Source organism: Thamnophis sirtalis, unplaced genomic scaffold (assembly GCF_051295495.1).
Source record: "Thamnophis sirtalis isolate CommonGarterSnake01/CBP01778 unplaced genomic scaffold, rThaSir2_p1.2 scaffold_3, whole genome shotgun sequence".
In the NCBI taxonomy this organism is placed as follows: domain Eukaryota; kingdom Metazoa; phylum Chordata; class Lepidosauria; order Squamata; family Natricidae; genus Thamnophis; species Thamnophis sirtalis.
Window position 1 is genome coordinate 165047377 of NW_028261383.1, and position 22247 is coordinate 165069623.

Below are 22247 nucleotides of genomic sequence, written 5' to 3' on the forward strand. Positions count from 1 at the left end.
ACATTATACAATAGTGTCCCTCTATTGTGAAGATAAACTTTCTACAGTATTTACAAGAAACACACATAAATTAGAACTAGTGATGCAAACGTAACATGGAAAAAACACCATGTGACACGAATTATGGTGTGGATGTGCACTATTGCTGCAACTGAGAGCAGTTTTAACAGGTTAAGCCGTTTCTTGGGCAGTTATTTTATTTATTTGATTGATGGAGGTCCTGCTTTTCAAGACTTCAAGGTGGCTAGCAAAACCTGAAATGCCAAATAGAGTATAAAATGGGATATATATGTGATTTTTCAGAACATGTGGTAGAAATGACAGCTAAGAAGGGTTTAAGTCACAAAGCATTTTATTTTCTAAGAATGCTGGTCGAGTCAAGAGGCATACAGGGAACTCTATTCATGCTGGTTTCCCATTAACTTTCAATTTTTTAAAAATAAATTAGGTGGGGCAAGGTATTTATGTGTACAGTAAGGAACTTGTTAGGGGGAGCACAGTCTTCCCCCAGATACCACACAGGAAACTGACAATCAAGGATGCTACTATCTGTGCAGTAAATAGATGCTACTATATGTGCTGTAAATCTGGAGACTGTACACAAAGAACATTGCTGGTTGACCTGTGCTTCTCAGGTGCTCAGTGTTCACGCCCTGTTCCCAGTGTGCAGAAAAGCTACCATCCCTTTCCCAAGAGGAGGCAGAGAGCCAGGCAGGTCTTCTGGGCCCATCCCACTAGCCACAATCTGGAGGCGTGGTGCAAGGATGTCAACTTCCTCTTAGCGTTTCAGAACCTTCAGCTCCAACGCTGCCCCCCTGTTCCCTCTTCTTAAGCAGAGGGATGAGTCGCTGTAAAGAATACCTAAAGGGCTTTCTAGCCCAGGTGGAAGCTAAGGCGGGGCAGGAGAAAGGGCAGCTGGCTGAGGAATTCCAGGTGAGTGAGATCTATTTCTCTGGAAATGAAGAGCGGGGCCTAAGGGAAGCTGTGAAGTAACTTCATTCTACCCTGTGCTGTCTCTGTCAGTACCTATTTCCCTCTTTTTTTTTTCTACAGCCAACAGTTTCTCTTTGTGAGAAGCAAAGCAGCAGCAAAGCTATTTGTTCACTTTTGTCTCTCTTTCTCCCAGTTTTCTAGTGCTCTGATTAGGTACCCAGCGAACAGAAATTCAACAGCTGCTCCTGGCTCTGTGCTTCTGTTCCAAGAAAGACGCACATGTTGGGTTTTTGACTGACCTACAAAATGTATGCTTGCCTTCCCCCCACCCCCAAATAGGAAAGAAAACAGAATGGTGGTGGGTGCGCAACTCACCTGGTAAATGCTTCTGTGGAACTGGTCAGCTGAAAAATGTCTTTTTGCTCATGTTTCAGTGCACGCTTTATTGTATTGATGTGCTCTTGTGTGAACTCTAGCCTGATGTCTATCTTGCGAAGACTGTCGGGTCCTTTTGCCAAAGCTAATGGAAAAGGAAAGATGATCCCTCTACAACTGGCCAATAATTATTCTTGAGGTTAAGTGGCCAGGTGATGAATGTCAAGAGAGAAGGCCAGTCTGTTGCAGCTCTTGGAGAGAGCCCATATATGTGTTTAATGATTTAGCAACTGGGATATGTTTGCCCCTATCTCTCTTTTAAGAACTGTGAAGTAACCGGACTGTATCAAGCTCGGTTGATACAGCCCGGCTTCATACAACCTAGTATCAAGGAGAACAGTTGCTAAAAGTTTTTTTTTAATGACATTAGTAGAAAGCAATGTTTCATTTGCCGTCAAAGTAAACCAACAATCAGATGTGGCAGGAATTTCTCATAAATTACAGTGTATTTGGTGTTATGAGGAAGGGGTGAGCCTATGCTAGAGCAGTGTTTCTTAAACATTTTGCTCCAGAACCCGAAAAGAGCTTTTGTTTGTATGGGTTATATTTATTGATATTTAGTGTATTAAAATGAAGGTCAATGCATTCGTAGAATATTTATTGAATTATGTAAAAATAATGATATTAAGTCCATTGGATGCTAACATAAATGTCAGTATATACATTTCATGGAAAACCCTATCCTCTTTTAAATAAAAATAACAATCCAAAGAGCGGCATTGTTTTAAATATTTGCAAATCTCTTCAATGTAAGGCAAATAATTTTTGATTTTGTGGACCCCTGAAAGGGTCTTGGGGAATCCACAGTAGTTCTCGGACCACACTTTAAGAAATACTACTCTAGAGTGAAATTTATATGAGCGCATAAGAAGCTGTGAACCAGGATATTTGTAGTTCATTTATTCATTCATTCATTTTATTTAAAGAGCCGAGGTGGCACAGTGGTTAAATGCAGCGCTGCAGGCTACTTCAGCTGACTGCAGTTTTGCAGTTCGGCTGTTCAAATCTCACCGGCTCAAAGGTTGACTCAGCCTTCCATCCTTCCGAGGTGGGTAAAATGAGGACCCAGACTGTGGGGGCAATATGCTGACTCTGTAAACCGCTTAGAGTGGGCTGAAAGCCCTATGAAGCGGTATATAAGTCTAACTGCTATTGCTATTCAATCATTTCTGTCCTAATTTCTGTAGGACACAAGCCATCTTTCTATTCCTCTCTGTCCTTTGCAAGATAGTACTGAATTATAATGTATTGCTTTGACTCCTGCTTTGTCAATAGATTTTACTATTGGTAAAATTCTGGAGCCCATTTGACTTTTAAACCTTCTGCAAATAACCTTAAAGTCTGGCAAAAGTACCGATGCTACAATAGAAGTTGCTAGCCAGTTTGTAGAATAACAAATAGATGAGGTGTTTGATCCGAAGTTCTGTTATTTTAAATTTGGAGGACTGATTTAACTGCAGGCATAGGCACTAAGAAGGGGATGCTAGAAACCAGCAATTTTAGATTTGTTCTCAGCCACTGACACACTCATTTTGGACATTATGGTTGGAACTTCTTCCTCTCTAGATGTTGTATGTAACCACTTATTTTAAAATGTAGTAATAGTGCCCTGATGCAATTTTAGATTTGTTCTCAGCCACTGACACACTCGTTTTAGACATTATGGTTGGAACTTCTTCCTCTCTAGATGTTGTATGTAACCACTTATTTTAAAATGTAGTCATGGTGCCCTGATGCATTATTGAGCAGGACTTTGCATTTCTGCTTCAAATTTCCATCCAAAGAAACACCAATAATTTCAAAAAATGAGAAAGGAATGATTCAGAGGGAGGGGCTGTGGAATCATATTTGTGTGGGGTCCTTCGTGCTCTCTGAGCTTGTTTGTTTTCTCACAGATGTTTCATTACAAACATCATCAGTGCTACCTAATGGATGCTTCCTAGTTTGGTAATGAAACGTCTGCAAGAAAACAACCGAGCTCAGTGGGCATCAAGGACCCCACAATTCAACCCTGAGCTCCAAATATTCTCTTCCATTAGAATCATATTTATGGAACTTTAAAAGGAATGCACTGGATTGCATTGCCTCTCTCTGCAATTCCCCCCCCCCTCAAAAAATAGAATGCTTTCTTTAGAATTGTGAGGGACAATTTGTTAGAAATCAATAGCTGTAAAATGAAGAGTAGATTATAGTCTATAAATCTGAATACAGTTTTTTTTCTTTGAGACTAAGTTTCTGGCACACAAAGCCAGCAGGACTTTTCCATGTTCAGCTAGACAACTGAAATTATGAGTCCTTCTAAGCCCTCCAGCATCCCAATTGGCTACCGCACATCATGTGCCAAGATATGCTGAAATTGGTCACTTTATGGGTGAACTGACTAGAAAGACTCATTAGATTCCTTAGCTCACTTGGAGAGATGGGAAAATACAGCCAGCTATGTTTGACCATAAAGGGCTACATGCAGGAACCCTCTATATCTTATGAGTCATATTTTGGTCCTTGCAGTGCCAACTATATTTTAAGAAGTAGTGATAGTTTTCCGTTCTGTGTAAGACATCCTTACTGATCCATTCTGCAAATTCAAAATACCCTATATAAACTGAGTATTTAAACTGAGTATGATTGCCAGCCCTCTGACGAGTTGATATTATATTTCTACATGCCTCAAAGACTTGTTGGTCTTGAACTGAGTAAACAAAAAGCACTATTATAAAGGGTTCACAAAGAAAGCCTTAACTCAGTGGTAGTCAACCTGGTTCCTACCACCCACTAGTGGGCATTCCAGCTTTCATGGTGGGCGGTAGGGGTTTGCTGTAACTCTGCTTTATAAATTTTATAAAGTAAAGTTACTTCCCTACTTTATAAATCACAATTATTGTGGAATCGGTGGGCATATAGAAAATTTTACTACTAACAGAGATACAAAAGTGGAAAGTAGGTATAAAAAGGTTGACTAACCCTGCCCTAACTGATAACATGGATACATTCCATTTAAATTCAGGTTTAAGATGTCATTCAACCTGTCTGGTCAGCAGCCACACAGCATGTACTGGATTTTTTAAAAATGAGTACATTTGCAAACATGGTCCTGGATTAAATCATTTGGGAAAGGGTTGCTTTGCATAATGTAATTACATCCTGCTAGGAAGCAGATGAGCAGAGGTGTTTCAGACTCAAAGGGCTTATTTTGTATCTGTACTGTAAGTAACATTTAGGAACACTCAGTTCCTCCTAATTTCCTCCTATAAGCACACTGGCTACCATAGTAAAGCACTTCAGTAGTCACTATTGAAAGAAGAATTAATAATAAAAATGACTATTCCCACTTAATGTATAATTGTAGGATTGCAGAACTGGAGAAGGTACAGAAATGAGCAACTAAAATTATGAAAGGGCTAGAGTAGCATTTCAAAGAGGACAGATTGCAACGTTTGAAGGATCTTAGCTTGGAAAAAGATAGGCAAAGAGAAATGCACTAAATCTAACCTGATATAGTATTAAATTATACAGGAAGAGAAAGTAGTATTCCTTTTCCTCTCCCCCATATTCCCTGGTCCATCTTCACTTAATAATAACAAATAAGGGAAAATTCAGGGCATAATTCTTTCTTTGCTGGCTCAGAATTCTGGGAATTGTATTCAAATGCATCCTACCTACAGAGCCAAGGTGGCGCAGTGGTTAAATGCAGCACTGCAGGCTACTGCTAGATCAGCAGGTCAGCGGTTCAAATCTCACCGGCTCAGGGTTGACTCAGCCTTCCATCCTTCCGAGGTGGGTAAAATGAGGACCCAGATTGTTGGGGGCAATATGCTGACTCTCTGTAAACCGCTTAGAGAGGCCTGAAAGGCCTATGAAGCGGTATATAAGTCTACTGCTATTGCTATTGCTATTGCTATTGCTACCCAGAGGTGGGCTTCTACCAGTTCGCACCGGTTCAGGAGAACTGGTAGTGGAAATTGGGACTGGGTCGCCAAACTTGTAAGGACGGCAGGCTGACCATGCCCCCGACTGGTTCCCCAGTCACTGCTGCCATTGCCGTTTTTCTTTTACTAATCTTTTCATGTTCTGCACATGCGCAGAAACCCACCTCTGATCCTACCTTAAAGTACCATGTTGGGGAAGGATAGATTGTGAAAACCTAGTTCACATACTAGAAATCTTGACTTCAAGGTTAATAGACCTAATTAAATAACCTACTGATTTAAACAGAAAGAGGAAATGAAAATATTTTCCCACAGGCTTTCATGTACGCACCCATGTACATACACCCCCCCACACACACAAATTAGATAGTGAAACAGAAATATGTCTGTGTGCATATTTCTATTTCACTTTTAGCTTAGAGGCAGAGGAAACAGAAACTGTATGTATTGAAAATTTATATGTATTTATTGATTAGATTTTTATCCAACTTCAATTATTACTCTGTAAATAACTCAAGGCAGCAACTACACTTAATATTCCTCCTCCTATTTTCTTCGTAACCACCATTCTGTGAAATGAGTTGGGCTGAGAAAGAATGACTGGCCCAAAGTCATCTAGCTGGCTTTCGTGCCTAAGGCAAGATTAGAACTCACAGTTTCCTGTTTCTAAGCCAGCACCTTAACCACTACATCAAATTGGCATAATAGGGCAGAAAAGTCCTTGTCTTTGAACTAATATTCCACAGAGAATATAATCAATGTTTGGAGAATGGAATAAGAATAGAATAGGAATAGGAATAGGAATAGGAATAGGAATAGGAATAGGAATAGGAATAGGAATAGGAATAGGAATAGGAATAGGAATAGGAATAGAATTCTTTATTGGCCAAGTATGATTGGACACATAACAGGGGTGGGTTTCGACCGGTTCGCACCGGTCCCTGCGATCCGGTTGGTCGCCGAACCCGGAAGTAAGTAACTTCCGGGAACGGCGAAGCCCCCCCCCCCCGCGCCCGCACACACACCCGTGCCCGCTCCTTACCCGGTTTTTACGAATTCTGCGCTTCTACGCATGCGCAGAACGCATACAGCACCTGCGTGATCCTCCAGGAGGACGCCGCGTGCGTGCGCGAGGACGCCGCCGGCCTCGTTCCAACCGAACCAGTTGGAACGGGGTGAGAAACCCACCCCTGACACATAAGGAATTTGTCTTTGGTGCGTATGCTCTCAGTTTACATGAGGAGAATAAAATATATTCATCAAGAATAAAATGTATGTTGTTATACGTTTTGAGTTTGTATGTTTGAGTTATCTCTCTGTAGGTTCCACCACAAAACCGTGGTAGACTAAAGCGCGTGTGACTAAAGCGCGGTGACAAAACCGCACCATCAAAACCGCGCGACAACAGCGCGCCGACAACAGCACGCTGACAGAAGCGCGCTGTAACATAACCCTAAAAATAACCCTAAACCTAACCCTAAACCTAACGCTAAACCTACCCTAAACCTACCCTAAACCTTACCCTAAACCTAACCCAAAACCTAACCCTAAACCTTACCTTAAGTTAAATCGCGCTTCTGTCGGCGCGCTGTTGTGGCCGCGCTGTTGTGGGCGCGCTTTTGACATTGCGGTTTTAGCGCCGCGGTGTTGTCGGCGCGCTTTAGTCTACCGCGGTTATGTCGTGCCACGCTCTCTGTAAACGAAGAACAAGGCAATATATAGCTTTAACAAAGAAACAAAGACATGCTTTAATATATAGTTCCTTTTTAAGTCTATGTTCCTCCACCCTGCATATGGTCAATTTAGGCTTCCTATTCCACCAAGGCAGAGACTGAAAGTGATATCAAAGCAGCCCAGTTTCCCTGCTAGCTGCTGAGATTTCTACAAGCTGCAGCATGTTTGAGCCTCCACTGCCTGGCCACATGAGGTTTCTCACAATGATTGTTCTCCAAGAAATTAGCTCCTCCTCATTGTTATATAACCCAATTCTCTTCCTGAAGACTTTCCAAAGAGCCCTTGGAATACATATGAACCTTTTCAAATGCTGGTCACGTTGTCCTGTGAATGGCCAGTAAAAGCCCAGAAAATGAGAGACCTGGAGCCAATTTCTATAAAGGTTCATCAAGTATTTAAATCCAGCTTTCACCAACTTTCAGAGTGAGGATGAAAGAAGTTTTAGTCCAAGATGTCTGGAAGGCACAGAGCATGAAAAAATTAGTTCAAATGATGTCTGCAATGTCCCTTTTTGTTTTTATTAATTTTAAAGTTTGCCCATTTCCATAGAACTCTGGATAGCTTAGACCACTAAAAACAACAAAGGAATAAAAACCACGAACCATCTGTGTCTCTTTGCACCAAAGGGATGCACAGTTGGCTTCCACAGAGGTTATAAACAAGGAATTGGTTGATTTCTGAAATGGGGTTCAAACTTGCCTAAGAAAAAGATTCTTATTTACCTTGAAGTAACATGCTACTTTTGAATAGATTTACTTCCAAGGTAAATACTTTTGTTCCAAATCAGAGACTAATTTACTACCAGATACTAGCACGCTGAATTCCAGGTATATCTGAGCTATTTGTTTTTATCCAAAACTGACCCCCCCCCCAAAAAAACAACCTTTCAATACGCAGACAGTACTTACTATTTTATTATTACAAAGGCTGACCAACAGAGTAGAAATGAGACAACAGTATTTACTATTGTTCCTCTTTCTCTTTTTTTTTTTTAAAGTCCCTCCTGGAAAGAATATACTAAATTTCCACAAGGTCCATGCCTTTTGCAGGATTTAATCAACAAGCAGAGGCCTTTGTCTTAGAAAATTTCTGCTCTTGCATGTAACCGAGGTGGCGCAGTGGTTAGGGTGCAGTACTGCAGGCCACTTTAGCTGACTGTGATCTGCAGTTCAGCGGTTCAAATCTCACCGGCTCAAGGTCAACTCAGCCTTCCATCCTTCCGAGGTGGGTGAAATGAGGACCCGGACTGTGGGGGCAAGTTGCTGACTCAATTTGCTAAAAATTGCTAAACAATTTGCTAAAAAAATTGTAAACCGCTTAGAGAGGGCTGAAAGCCCTACGAAGCGGTATATAAGTCTAATAAATAAATAAATAAACCATGGCATAAACAGACCAGGGCAACACTTTTTCTCTCCCAAGATGTTGTCTTTATCTCAACCCCAACGAACGCATTAACTGTCATCCTTGGTTGCTCCGGCATAGAAAGTAAGATTTTTCTTCTTAATCTGTCCAAAGGAACCTTGATGTATGTTCAGCTTTGTCATCTTGGAGGAAATCCAGTTGACCATGCTAACTGGGAATAAAGGCAAGAAATGACATGTAAATATGTTTTTCTCCAGATTCAAGGATAGTTGAGGAGCAACCTAACACGAGGAAAGGTTTTGGTGTGAAGTCTAAAACCTTTGCTGGAAAAGTATACATTCTTGTCAAATAGGCTTTCATGGGCAACATGAGCCAGACTGACCTAGAGGTAAAAGTGTTGGACTAGAAAACAGGAGATTATAAATTCTAATCTTAGCAGAGGCACAGAAACCAGCTGGATGACTTTGGGCCAGTCCTTATAATTCAGCCTACTTCTCCACTTCTCAGGGCGGTTGTGGGGAAAATACAAAGAGAAGTACATTGCCTTGAATTGTAACCCATCTCCTAAAAAAAAAAAAAAAAAAAACAGGATACAAATCTAATAAACAAGAGCAGAAAAGAAAATTGGGCATGGCTTTAAAGTAAAGTTCATAGGAATAAAATAGGAAAGGGAATGGATAAATCAGCAAAAAGTGTTTTATGGAAGCATCCTAGGTGGTCCTGAAGATGGGATAGTTTTGACAGAAGGCCGACAGATAGTGATAAAATTGTAATTCTGCATCCTAAAATCTCTCTGTGCCCAGAAACAGTTTTATACAGGACGGGTTAACTAAATGTATTCTGCCAAGAACCAACCATCCAGATACAGGTGAAAAAAAAGGGACATTCTGCCATATCTGTTTATCAGTCTTTTGCTGTCTCTCTATCCAGACCAAGAGAGGGTATAAATAAAAGTCATGGACTGTTTCTCCCTCACCTGCCATTGCTCAGCTCTGGCTGGGCAAAGAGAGAAACAAAGGCCACAAAGGAAACTCAGGTGATGTCTTAGAGGCACATCCAGGCTAGTCAGCACAGGGCTCCACTATGATATCATCTGTTGATTAAGCTAAAACAATAATCTGTACCTGGGAACCTGAGTCGAATTCAAAATGTCATAGAAAAAGCTCTCGGGTGCAAACAATGTGCATATTTAGGGAAGGAAACACAAAAGCAAAAGAAAAAATATATAAACAACAGTTCACTGGTGTAATTTGGATTTTCCCTTTCCTAGCACATTCTGCAAAACAAAGCAGGCCCATGAATTAAATGTTCATTGCCTAATGCCTTTCCTCATGCTTTAAGTGGGCAGCCTGCATTTTTTAGGCTTTTCGAACTGTTTTTTGTGGAACCTTAAGCACAATCAGTTGTTTAGTGCTAGAACTTTGCTGCATGGGGAACTTTGCTTTAACTAACAGGTTCTGCAGACTGAAGTTATTTGAAAACTCCTATTCAAGAGCACAGTCCTAACTTCCAGTTCTGCTAGCTGGAGGACTTTGTACCCATTGTATAGAAAGCGACACTGTTTCTCTAAAGCCGCACTGTAAGCCCATAACCCCATTCTGTTCTGAGGTTGGTTTATGCATTTTCTCCTTTACTGATTTCAATGCAGAGAGGTAGATAGACAAAACAAAATCAATAAAAAACATTGGGTGAAAACTGCTAAAACGCTACTATCCCTTGCTATCTCATGCTTAACCCACAGATTCCTCTTAACAGGGTTATACAAGGAGGAAGACTGCACTAAAACCATAGGAAAGGTTTTTGGATCTCACTTAGAACCCAACTTTTCTCATCCCCATAGTTAGAGGGTGAGACCCATATTAAGTCCTGCTCTACTCTTCTACCATCTACAGGGAGGTGACAAATGGAGTACCACCAAGTTTTGACCCAAGCACTGTATTAGATGAAATAATGATTTGAACAAGGAATCTGAGAACTGCAGATGAAATCAAACCAGATGCCTGAACGGAAAGACCTTAGAATGGAGATGGATAACATGATGGTGGTGCTTCAAAGCTCTCTGGCAGGATTGGAGACGTTTATCAAAATGACAAAAGAAGCATTGCCACGATAGTGGCTGAGGCAATTAATCAGCGGTATTGATTAGTTTGAAAAGATAAAACAGCCAGTTCAAAATGTTTTAAAGAATCTCATGTAGATGAGAAAGAAGATTTATATCCTTTTACTATACAAGGCAGAGTAGATTCCAATTACACTGAAAAGGATTTTGATAAAACATTAGGGAGCCCTTCCAAGGATATAAGCTGTTTTGATAGATTCTGAAATATGCTAATGATGACATTTTTCATTGGCAGTAAGGTAAATCAGATAGGCTTTGGGAATTTTTTTAAGCTCCATGATCTCAAAATACACAAACTTTACAATCCTGAAGGATTCTGTGACCTGTCCTTTTCTCAGAGAATCCATGAAATCTGTTCCACAAGTGAGATTTATTTCTGAATGCTACACTTTGCCCAATGATCATAAATGTCATTTTCAGACTCTCTGCTGTTGGAAGAAATGTCCATCTGGGTTCAGTTCCAAATGGGAAGAAAGACACTGGAAATATGGAGATTGCTTGGAAAGATGGTTTAATGGTGGACAGGATGGATCACATGGTTTGAGGTCCTGGGCAAAAAAAAGGGAAGTGATGCTGAGAATGCCTGGGTTTTATGCCCTCTCTGGGCTTTTGAATTTGAGCTTGTATTCTGATTGGTTGTCAGACTCCCATGGGGCCATGCAGGGGTAACTTTGTAGGTTGTCTGTGTCCGAGGCTTGGTTGAGCTTTGCTGGGTGATGATGTAATGAAGGGGCTTTGGGCAATTCCTCCTATGGCTCTGCCTGAAGGGGGTAGATCTTTGTTATGTACAATAGACTGGCCCAGGCTTTAATGGCCCATTGACAAATGTGTGGGGTGGGGGGGTGAGTTTCTGCCTCCCTTTTAGGGAAAATATTCTGCCCTTTTAGTATTTCCTAAAATATCTCATTTTCCTAGGAGAGGGGTGCGTGCTAACTTCTTACACTGCTAATTCCTATATGTAGTCTCAGCTTAGCTCAACGGAATATCTGCATTATCTTTAAAATTAAAAAAAATCCTACCTGGAGCAACCTTGGGTGGGGATGTGAGAAACTATTAAGCAGCTCAACCAGTTCCCGAGAAGGAAATATCAAAGTAAGAACATGATTTCCCAGAAGGGCTGAATGAAGCTTTTCTGGTCTAAACATATAGTCAGTATTATAGGAGACCAAGATATTTCATAACTAGGGATAGGGATTTGACTACCGCACAATTACAATCAGCTGGAGAAATGGCCTGGAAAGCTACTGTAGGTGTACTGGAGCACTGTATTTCACTGGTTCTATAACCAATGTTTCTCAACTACAGCAACCTTAAAATGGCTGGCTGGAGAATTCTGAGAGTTGAAGGCCTATAGGAAGGAATGGCAAAACCTGGCGACAGAATTTAAAAAAGGATCAGCCTAGAACCTCTACAAGAAGTCCAATCCCTCTTGAATTCCATGTATCCTTATCTAATTCCAAGCAGGTGCTAACCAGATTCAAACTTTTTTACTACCGGTTCTGTGGGCATGGCAGGGGAAGGATACTGTAAAATCTCCATTTCCTCCCTACTCCAGAGGAAGGTAACTGCAAAATCTCCATTCCCTCCCAATCAGCTGGGACTCGGGAGGCAGAGAATAGATGAGGGTGAGGCCAGTCGGAGGTGGTATTTACCAGTTCTCCAAACTACTCATAATTTCCGCTACCGATTCTCCATAATTGGTCAGAACCTGCTGAATAGTGGTAACCTTTAATTGAGAAGATTCCTGTGCATAGACTGTTCAGCAATAAAATCAGTTTAATTGGACCTTAACATATGGACCTGGTCTTTCACACCTGACAAGTTTACCCTTCTTAAAGTTATTAAGGCTGAGAAACACTGTTCTATACTAGACTCTTCAGTTCTGCAAATGGGTAAAGTGATAAAGTTTCAAATGGCAAGTGACAAGAACAATAATAACGGGAGGTTGCAAGTACCCATTCTGAAAAGATCTTCAATTGGTCAATGACCAAAACAAAGGATAAACCTGTTTAATCAGAAATACTTAAATGGCAGAGCCTAGGAAAGACTTACATTATTATCAATGATTTTGGGTATATTGTTCATTTATATAGAAATTAACGTATGCATAGAGCTTTTGCTTCAATCATAGTCTCATAACCATCCCTGTGAACTATTTCATCATTCTATTCTTCTGCTAGTTATCTGGAAGTAGCTTCCTCCTTGCCTATCTCATCATTCTATTCTGCTAGTTATCTGGAGGTAAAAAATAAGTACTTCTTTCCCCATCTTCCTCCTTGCCTATCTCATTTTTTATTCTTCTACTAGTTATTTAGAAGTAAACAAAAACAAAAACACACCACCCATCTCAGAAGAAGGAAGTCACAAACACTTTTATATTGTGCAAAAAAATGTATCTGGATCTATTTATAGACATACTGAGCCACAATGAAGCCAAAATGATGTAATATGCGTGTTGCAAGCTCCACCATTTTATACTTATGTCACAACGTCAAAGATAAGTTATATAAGTAGCAATATTTGCATTGCAATGTTCATTTTGTCCTCTGCCCCTGCTCTCACTCCACCCCATATTTCTGGAGACCGACAAGGAGACTAGCTGGGCTTGAAGGATAATTTATTTATTTTTACTGCCATGGTCATTATTTCTCTTTGGTTTTGCTTGCTCAACCATTTTGTCTCAGTTGGCACTGAGGTAAACAACTCAGGGAACCAAATATCCTATTCAGAGAAAGATATAATGAACAGGAAGCAGGACAATTTGGCAAAAGGACGGCATCCACCTCGGACAGCAAGGGTGGAAATCAGCTGTGAAATATTGGAGGATTAGTTTAGTTTAGTTTAATAAAATTTGTATGCCGTCCACTCCCTTGGGACTCTGGGCGGCTTACAGGCAAATAAAAAAAATATATAAAATTTAAAATAAAAGATACAATTATTAAAATTCCACACCATCCATTCCATCTATGTGGGGCTGGATATTGATCAACAGCCCCAGGCCTGCCGGAACAGCCAGGTCTTGGTGGCTTTGCAGAAGGCCGGGAGAGTGGTAAGGGTCCGGATCTCTATGGGTAGATCGTTTCACAGGGCTGGCGCAGCTACAGAGAAGGCTCTCCCCCGGGGAGCCGCCAGCCGGCATTGCCTGGTCTACGGCACTCGGAGGAGGCCCAACCTGTGCGATCTTGTTGGTCGTTGGGAGGTAAGTGGCAGGAGGCGGTTTCTCAGGTAGCCAGGTCCTAAACCATGTAGGGCTTTAAAAGTAACGACTAGCACTAGGATGGAGTTGTACGGGCCCCACTGTCAGGATTTCACCTTCAAAACTAGCATTTTGCCCATAGATATGAATCGCCTGCAAGAAAGGTCTGAAAGCTACTCATGTCAGTTTCCAAATATGTAACGGGAAGCACCATCTTACCTTTTACCTAAAACAGCAAAATATCTCAAGCCAGCTGATCTTAGGGACTGGTTGAAATAGAGTATGGGTGCTAATGGAAGGCAGGGCAAGTATCGATCTAGAAAAGTAGAAGACAAGCCACCTTGTGTGTCATTTCAATTATTTCTGAACTACAAATCGCAGAATCTCTCGTGTTTCCTAAGGCTGCTGGGACTTGAACTTTAGCAACGCTTGACAAGCCACACAAAAAGCTTAATGAACCATAATAGATTTGTTTATGTAAAATACTATTCTAAAATAAACATGTTATAGGTTAGAGCGATAGCTTCATTTCCATAGCATGATAAATGATAATATGGTTTTTTGGTCACTCAGTTTACACCACGTAGCGGAAACAAGCTAAACTCTAATGCTAATGATGCTGATGCTGATGATAATAATCAATCTGTCGTGAACATTAGCAGCTTAAAGAGGCAGCAAAACAAGTTTTTCATGTACACATTGCTGACCTTCGCATTACGTGAAGGAAACATAGTCTATTTACAGCACATACAAGCTTTTCATGCGCTAGACAATCTATATATTGAATGACCATTAGGTGGCAGCAATGAATCAGACTTTTCTATATTGCTTTGTTACTCTAGTCCAGTGTTTCCCAAACTTTTGACATATGTGTACCCCTCCTATAATTTTCGTAACGCTGAGTACCCCTCAAAAAAAACATATGCTTTAATAAAAATCAAAATATATATATATATTTTTTTTTTTGGTACATACGCAAAATAAACAAAAGTTATATTATAAAGAACATTTATTTGATTCAATGAGAAGGATGAAATTGTTTATGTTGAGATGACAGCTCATCATAATTTGGTTCCCTGGTTGTTAATTTTAATTTGAGATGCGGTTCCACATCCAATAGTCTGTTCTTTTTTTTCAACTTAATGTCTACAAATGCAGAAAAAGCAACTTCGCATAAATATGAAGTTGGAAAAGGCAAGATGTATTTCAGGACTCCGGTGCAACGCGTACCCCCACCAAACTCTTCCCGTACCCCTGGGGGTATGCGTACCACACTTTGGGAAACACTGCTCTAGTCTAGTGGCTGCCTGAGGTATTATAGCACAGTTATAATACAGTACACCGACAAATGCAATTTATATATTTTTTTAAAAAAAAATGAAAGTGGACTGCTAAGCAATTTAACTATTAACTTCCATCAAAATGAAGAATATTTTTGCGTTTGTACTTAAGGTAGAAGGAAAATTCTCATGAAAATAAAATATTATTTCTCCTTCAAAATTTAACATCTACTTTGGGTTTGACTTATTGTATGACATGAATCCTAGCTTACCAGATAATTGATATTCCTGTAGAACAACTTGCTATTGATTGTGAAGTGAATAAATAGGTACAAGAAATACTATCCCCAAATTGCTCATTTTCTCGACCATGACACAAGAACAAGGTCCTGAAGCAGTGGTGGGTTTCAAAATTTTTTGGAACCTACTCTGTGGGTGTGGCCTCCTTTGTGGGAGTGGCTTGCCAGCCATGTGACCTGGTGGGAGTGGCTTGCTGGCCATGTGACCAGGTGGGAGTGGCTTGCCGGCCATGTGACTGAGTGGGAGTGGCCAACTTGTAAAATGTGGTGAAACTCACTTAAGAATGCTCTTGCTTAGCAACCAAAATGTTGGCTCAGAAACTCTGGCATTTGAAGCACGCAAGTCTTAAAGCTGTCAAGTTACAAGACCCTTGCACCCCTAACCCCTAACCCCTAACCCCTAACCCTCTCTCTCTCTCTCTCTCTCTCTTTCCTTCCTTTTGTCTCTCTGTCCCTTTTTTCTTTTTTTCTTTCATCTCTCTCTCACTCTTTTTCTTTCTTTTTTCTTTTTTTATTTATTTATTTCTTCCTTTCTTTCTCTTTCTGTGTGTGTGTCAGTCTGTCTGTCTGTCTGTGTGTTTGTGTGGCAATGGTTGGTTTCAAAAATTTTTGGAACCTCTTCTCTAGGTGTGGCCTGATTTCCGGGTCCACTGGTGGAACCTCTTCTAACCGGTTCGGTAGATTTTACGAACCGGTTCTACCGAATAGGTGCGAACTGATAGGAACCCACCTCTGTCCTGAAGACACAGCACAAAAAAGATGCTGTTAGGACATATTTGAGTCGGGGTAACATGGAGGAAAGTTCTTTGTTGTTTCACAAAAATGTCCCCCCCTTTAACACAGAAAAGATGCATTAAATAAGAGTAAGATGCCATTGCAGTTTGGAGTGAGTATGTCTGCCTTACTTGTAGAAAGAGAGAAACATTAAAAACTGTATGGCAGAAAAAGACCTACTGATCCATTGAGTCTTCCCTTTCAGGTTTTTTGTTTTGTTTTTAATTTATGTATTTATTATGTTTAATTATCTTATTTCATGTTTTTTTAAAATTTTTGAAAGATGTACATGTGTTTATCCCAAGCATGTTTAAACTTTCTGATGCAATGCAGTTGTTTGTTTTATGGAAACCTTTTGAAAAAATAAATGCTAGTCTTCTATTGTATCAGTATAGCTTTATAAAAAAAATGTAAGCAATTAAGACATATAAGGAGAGATTAAGAGAAAAAAGCAGCAAAAAAGCAGATTCTTGCAAGGTTAAGTATGTGTAAGACATGCTTTAAAAGAGAATGCATAAAATGTATATACTGATCCAATCTGAGAGCCAGTCAGAGGTGGGATTCAGCCGGTTCAGCCAGCAGGATCTTAGCTTTCTTATTCTCTAGTCTATGGCCTTTTGTGGGATCTCCCATCTAGCCTTAGGAAGGCCTAACCCTGTGATGATGAACCTATGGCACGTGTGCCACAGAGGGCACTTGGAGCCATATTTGGTGGCACACCAGCCATCAGTTGATTTTTCACCCTTCTGGAAGGCCAGTGGAGGCTGTTTTCATCTTCCCCAGTCTTCAGGAAAACCTCCGGAGGCTGGGGAGGGCGAAAAACGGCCCAAATGGAAGTTCGGAAACGATCCATTTCTGGCTTCCAGGGGGATTTCGGGGGGCTGGGTGAGGCCGTTTTCGCCTTCCCCAGGCTTCAGGAAAGCCTCTGGAGCCTGGGGAGGAGTCGTGCACACATGCGCCGTGTGTGTGTGTGTGTCACACACGCATGCACAGGTGAGTGGGGAGATTGAGTGGGCACGCGCACGCACACAATTATGTCACGCCATAAGAAAAAAGTTCGCCATCACTGGTCTAAACCATATTTTGTGCGGAAGTTCCTGTACGCAATACCAGCTAGATGGTTGTGCCATTCAAGGTATGATGTTCCTGCCTGCATGTTACACTCTACCAGTATGTGTTGGACTTTCTCTAAGGCCTCTCTGCATATCTGCATCTTGGGTCCTGTGCTGTTTCTATGAAATTGATGCTTAGTGCCTGTTCTTATGCTGATATAATCAGTGCCTCAGTGCTGTCTTCTAGTCCAGCCAGCCCCTTTCAGCCGTAGGTAGGATTTCCTAGTGTTTTCCATCTCAGCTATGTGTCAATGGTTCATCCCATGAAGGGTCTTGTCTTGCCATGGCACTTCCTCTGCTTGATCTTTCTCCCACATCTGCTGCTTCCTCAGCAGCTCATATTCCATATGCCATCTTACTGATGTACTCCTGGATTCTCTGGGTTTCACTTATGATGGTGGCTTTGATACTCACCATATTCTGACCACCTTCTTTCCTTCTGGTGTACAATCTCTGGGTGTTGGTCTTGGGGTGAAAACCTCTATACATTGTGAGACGCTTCCAGATCTTCAAATCAGAAGTTTCTATGTCCTTCTTTGGTCATCTCACTGTACCGGCAATGTATCTAATGTATGTTGATGGCGTGGATCTTGTTCTACACTTGAGCATCACTCTACATGACATGTCTGATCCTTTGATGGATGTTGCTCTCTTCCTTGCCTCCTCATCATGGTTTCCATGTGATTATAGGATAACAAGGTATTTCTAACTTGTCTGTATGCTATGTGATTCTCTAGTAGTTCCATCCCATCAGTCTTAATTATTTTTCCTTTCTTGACTACAATCCGGCTACACTTCCCTAGCCTGAATGATATCCTGATGGCCTCACTGTAGATCCATGTCAGGTGGATCAGCGAGTCGATATCTTATTTGTTCTTTGCATACAACTTGATGCCATCCATGTAGAGGAGATGCTGATGGTAGTTCAACTTCAACCCTTGGACTTGTATCCATATCCAATGATTATCTGGCTGAGGGGCTTCAAGCCTATGCAGAACAGTAGCAGAGACAGTGCATCGCCTTGACGGCCACTTGTGTGGGGGTGCCTTGAGTTAACTTCTAGGGTTGTCTTCTACAGTCCCATTGAATTCTAGAGGAAGGTCCTTAGTATCCTATTGTATAGCACCAGGCATTCACAGATCCATGAGTATGCCATTGAGTCACAGGTTTTCTTGTGGCCAATACAGGCTGTGCTCAGATTAGTCTCTGTAGACCATAAGCACCTGGTGTTTTCAGCCTCTGGGGTTGTTTCCAATGCCCATATGAATGGTGCTCATGTACTGCCCACATAGTCCTGTAGCTCATTCACTGTAATACCTGATAGGACTTTCCATGTTGTTGGGAGGCCTATTATTGGGTGGTACTGTTCCTCTGTGGTGGTCTTTTGTGGTCAGCATAGTTCTTCCTTGGATTGGTCAGACTGGTGAGTGTCTACTGCTAGCAGCTAGTCCATTTGTGCTGTTAGACATTTATGCACTGCTGTTGGTTTCTTTTGCCAGCAGGTGTGGATCATGTCTGGACTGTGTGCTGCCCATCTCTTCATGTTGGATGTCTCCTTCTGTGATGATAACTGGTTCCTGTTCTAGGAGATTCGCTCTCTTGTGATCTGCTCTCAGATCCTGCAACCACTTTGCACTGGTGTTACATGTCTTCTCTTTTTACATAGGTTCTTCCAATGTTATTCAGTTTCTGCTCTTGGGGGCTATGCTGTTACTATGTTGTGGCATTGCAATTGTGAATACACATTGGAAGATTCTTTGGAAATCATGGAATTAATCTTCTTGGCCTGTACTTCTCTAGTGTATCTCCATAGCCTGGTAGCCAGTGACATGAGCCTTTGTTTAGGGCTTCAAATAGAGTCAGGCCCATGTATTTTTTTCAGTTTCTTAGTCTTATTGATGTAGTACCATCATGTTGCCTCTCTCCATGTTGCCTTGATCTTAGCCCCTAACCTCATTTTCGGGGGGATGGGGCGGTAGGGTTGTACTGCTTTGATTGTGTAGCTGGGATATGTAGCCTCCTTGTGGTGCATCCTGGATAGCGCAACAAGGCAAACTAAATGAGCTACCCTCACAACAGATGGCAGCCAGACTATTGTGTAGACTTTCCTGGCTCTCAAAATACATAGCAACAAAAAACGAAATCCATATGCTAAATAAATAAATAAATTGAATAGCCAAGCATCTCCAGGATTACAGTGGCTGTAGTGTATATTAGGTTATTAGTTTGTATTACGGTATTAGTAGGGATTGCTGTGAAGACCCTATTAGCATCTTCTAGCATACTGTCTGATGGTACGTCTCTGCTGAGCCTTGGTAATCAACCTCGAGATTGTAGCTAGTTTATAAATGATTGTATGCCTGATATTAGTGGCTGTGCTCTGTAGAGGAAGTCCTTGACTTACGACCACAACTGAGCCCAAAATTTCCATTGCTAAGCCAAGCAGTTGTTAAGTGAGTTTCGCCCTATGTTATGACCTTTTTTGCCACCATTGTTAAGTGAATCACGTGGTTGTTAAGCAAATTCCTAATCCCCCCATTGATTTTGCTTGTTGGAAGTTTACACATGACCCAGGACAGTGTGACAGTCATAAATACATGCCAGTTGCCAAGTGCCTGAATTCTAATAATGGGGATGCTTACAATGGTTGTAAGTGTAAAAAACCAATCATAAGTCATTTTTTTCAGTGTCGTTGTAACTTCGGACACTGCCTAAATAAATGGTTGTAAGTTGAGGAGTTGAGGAAGGTAATGACATTTCAACTTCTTCCTGGATCTTCTATTGTATTTTCTGAGTATGGGAAGTAATATGTAGTTAGTCTAGCTTCAGTTATGGTAGCAGCTTGTTCTTCACTAAGTTGAAGGGTTAAGTAACTAGCTGTTTCTCAGTGTGGTTACTGGTCTTCTGTCATCCACAGGTCCCTCATATGTTTCATATATCCTCTCTCACTGGTTCTGCTGTGGAAGTAGGATTCCATCAGTTCCAATTCTTGTTTTGTCATGTATGGTTTGTTCCAGTAGCTCACATAGCCTCAGATTGCCTCCCCACCCCCACCCCCAACACCTGTTGAGGACTTTGTTGAATCTGGACAATGTGCAAGCCGACATGATGCTCCTAGTTTGTGTCAGTCTCATATTTTGAAGTAGGCAGGTGAAGCTTCAGGGGCCTTTGCCCAAGGATGCCTAATGGTAAGGTAGGTACCAGCCAGAACCCTGGTCTCCTGCATCAAAGATGGCACTCTAACCATTATACTATCCAGGGGTGTGTGTGTGTGTGTGGTTTTTTCCCCCAATAGTCTTCTATTTCTTCCACCTTGGAGGCTATATATTAAGTTTAAAAAGCAGAAGAGAATGATATGCAATAAATAAAATGAAAATTAATCTCTCTTGCCAGGAAATCAAGGCCCGAACGTTAGCATTTCGGCAACAGCAGGCCATTTCAACCGAGGCTGGGTGCAACAAGGAGAATATCAAGAAGAACCGTTACAAAGATATCCTACCCTGTGAGTTAACAAGAAAGGAGTGCTCCCTTACCAAGGACAGTTTGCCATCCATAGCCTAGAGCAGTGGTCTCCAACCTTGGCAACTTTAAGACCTGTGGACTTCAACTTCCAGAATTCCTCAGCCAGCTTTGCTGGCTGAGGAACTCTGGGAGTTGAAGTCCACAAGTCTTAAAGTTGCCAAGGTTGGAGACCACTGGCCTAGAGGACTAATCTGCCCTTTTCAGTCATCACTCTAGCTGGTCTATCTTATTCTTCAGCTTGGAGCACCCCACCCCAGGGACAATTTTGACTGTCACAGAGTTGCTCTTTTCCAGAAAAAGAATGACCTAGTGCTCTCTTCTCTGATTTTGCAGCTGAATATTTGGGGTCCATTTCAGGATGGTATAACTCTCAGGTCCCCCAATCAGGCGCTTCGTAGCTCTATAATCAGGCGTAGTAGCATGGTTATCTAAAATTCTACTGATAACTTGTGGGGGGGGGAGAGATACAAAAGAAGGTTTGCCACTGGAAGCAATGGTTATGAGTGCTCCATCCTGCCAAAAAAATAAATATTGCCCCTCTCTAATATTTTTGCATTTCTCATCACCCCTTTGCTATTTTACTTGGAATACTGGGGATCTGCTATCTCTTTCAAAAAAAAAAGTATCTACCTAAAGAAAGAAGACAAATATACATATATTAGCCCATCAAGAAATCAAGCATGGAATTCATTGGAATTGTTATTTATTTAATTAGCTATTTGGTAATTTTGTAACGTGGCTTTCGCCTACAGCAGGGACAAATTGACAACTTTTAAGATGGGTGGACTTCAACTCCCAGAATCTTGGGAGCATGCTGGTTAGGGAATTCTGGGAGTTGAAGTCCACACATCTTAATGTTGCCAAGGTTGAAAAACACTACTCTAGCTATTCAAGGTGATGTACATAACATTCCCTACTTACGTTTTCACCCACAATAACAAGTCTATGACATAAATAGGAATGAGAGAGAGGGCTGGCTGAAAGTGAATGTCCATGGCTCCCCTGTTCAAGTGTTACCTCTGAACTATTCCCAAATATTTATTTTATTTCTTTTAAAAAAAAACACAAAGATTTCATCATTTGTCAATCATTAAGACATTGAAGTACATTTTTTTTGTGTGCCCCTCCCTCCCTCCACCCCCCCAACCCCCCTCCTCCTTCCCCCCCCCCCCCCGACTTCCCAGAACCTGTACACGGTATGGATTTTTAACTAACCAAGTCTAAAATCTATTGAGAAAAAAGAAATAAAGAAATTAATGACATTCTACATTGATCTTAGCTTCTTCTTACTGAACTAACTTTTAACAGTTTAAATCATTTCTGATGTTAAGCATAGGCTAACTGGAATTTCTTGGTCCCGTATTTATTTTGTATATAGTCAATACCTCTGAACTATTATATTACACGGGCCCGAGAAGCAATTGTCACAGGAACATCCTTGATGCCACAATTGCGTGTTAGAACCGCTAGCCATTTTAATATATTGTTTCTTTTAAAAAAAGAATGGCTGAAATGACTCAGCAGTGGCCATCACATCAACTTTTTTGGGTGGGGG

At 41.2% G+C, this 22247-nt stretch overlaps 1 protein-coding gene across 1 annotated transcript in view; it reads left to right on the plus strand.

Annotated features, from left to right (window-relative positions):
- Positions 1 to 704: 704 nt before the first annotated feature.
- Positions 705 to 22247, plus strand: part of PTPN18 (protein tyrosine phosphatase non-receptor type 18) — a 50554-nt gene continuing 29011 nt past the window's right edge. The window contains exons 1-2 of the mRNA XM_087710716.1: positions 705 to 933; positions 20564 to 20672. Of these exons, the coding sequence (XP_087566842.1) occupies positions 841 to 933; positions 20564 to 20672 (202 nt within the window). The 5' untranslated portion in view covers positions 705 to 840. The remainder of the gene's footprint in view (positions 934 to 20563; positions 20673 to 22247) is intronic.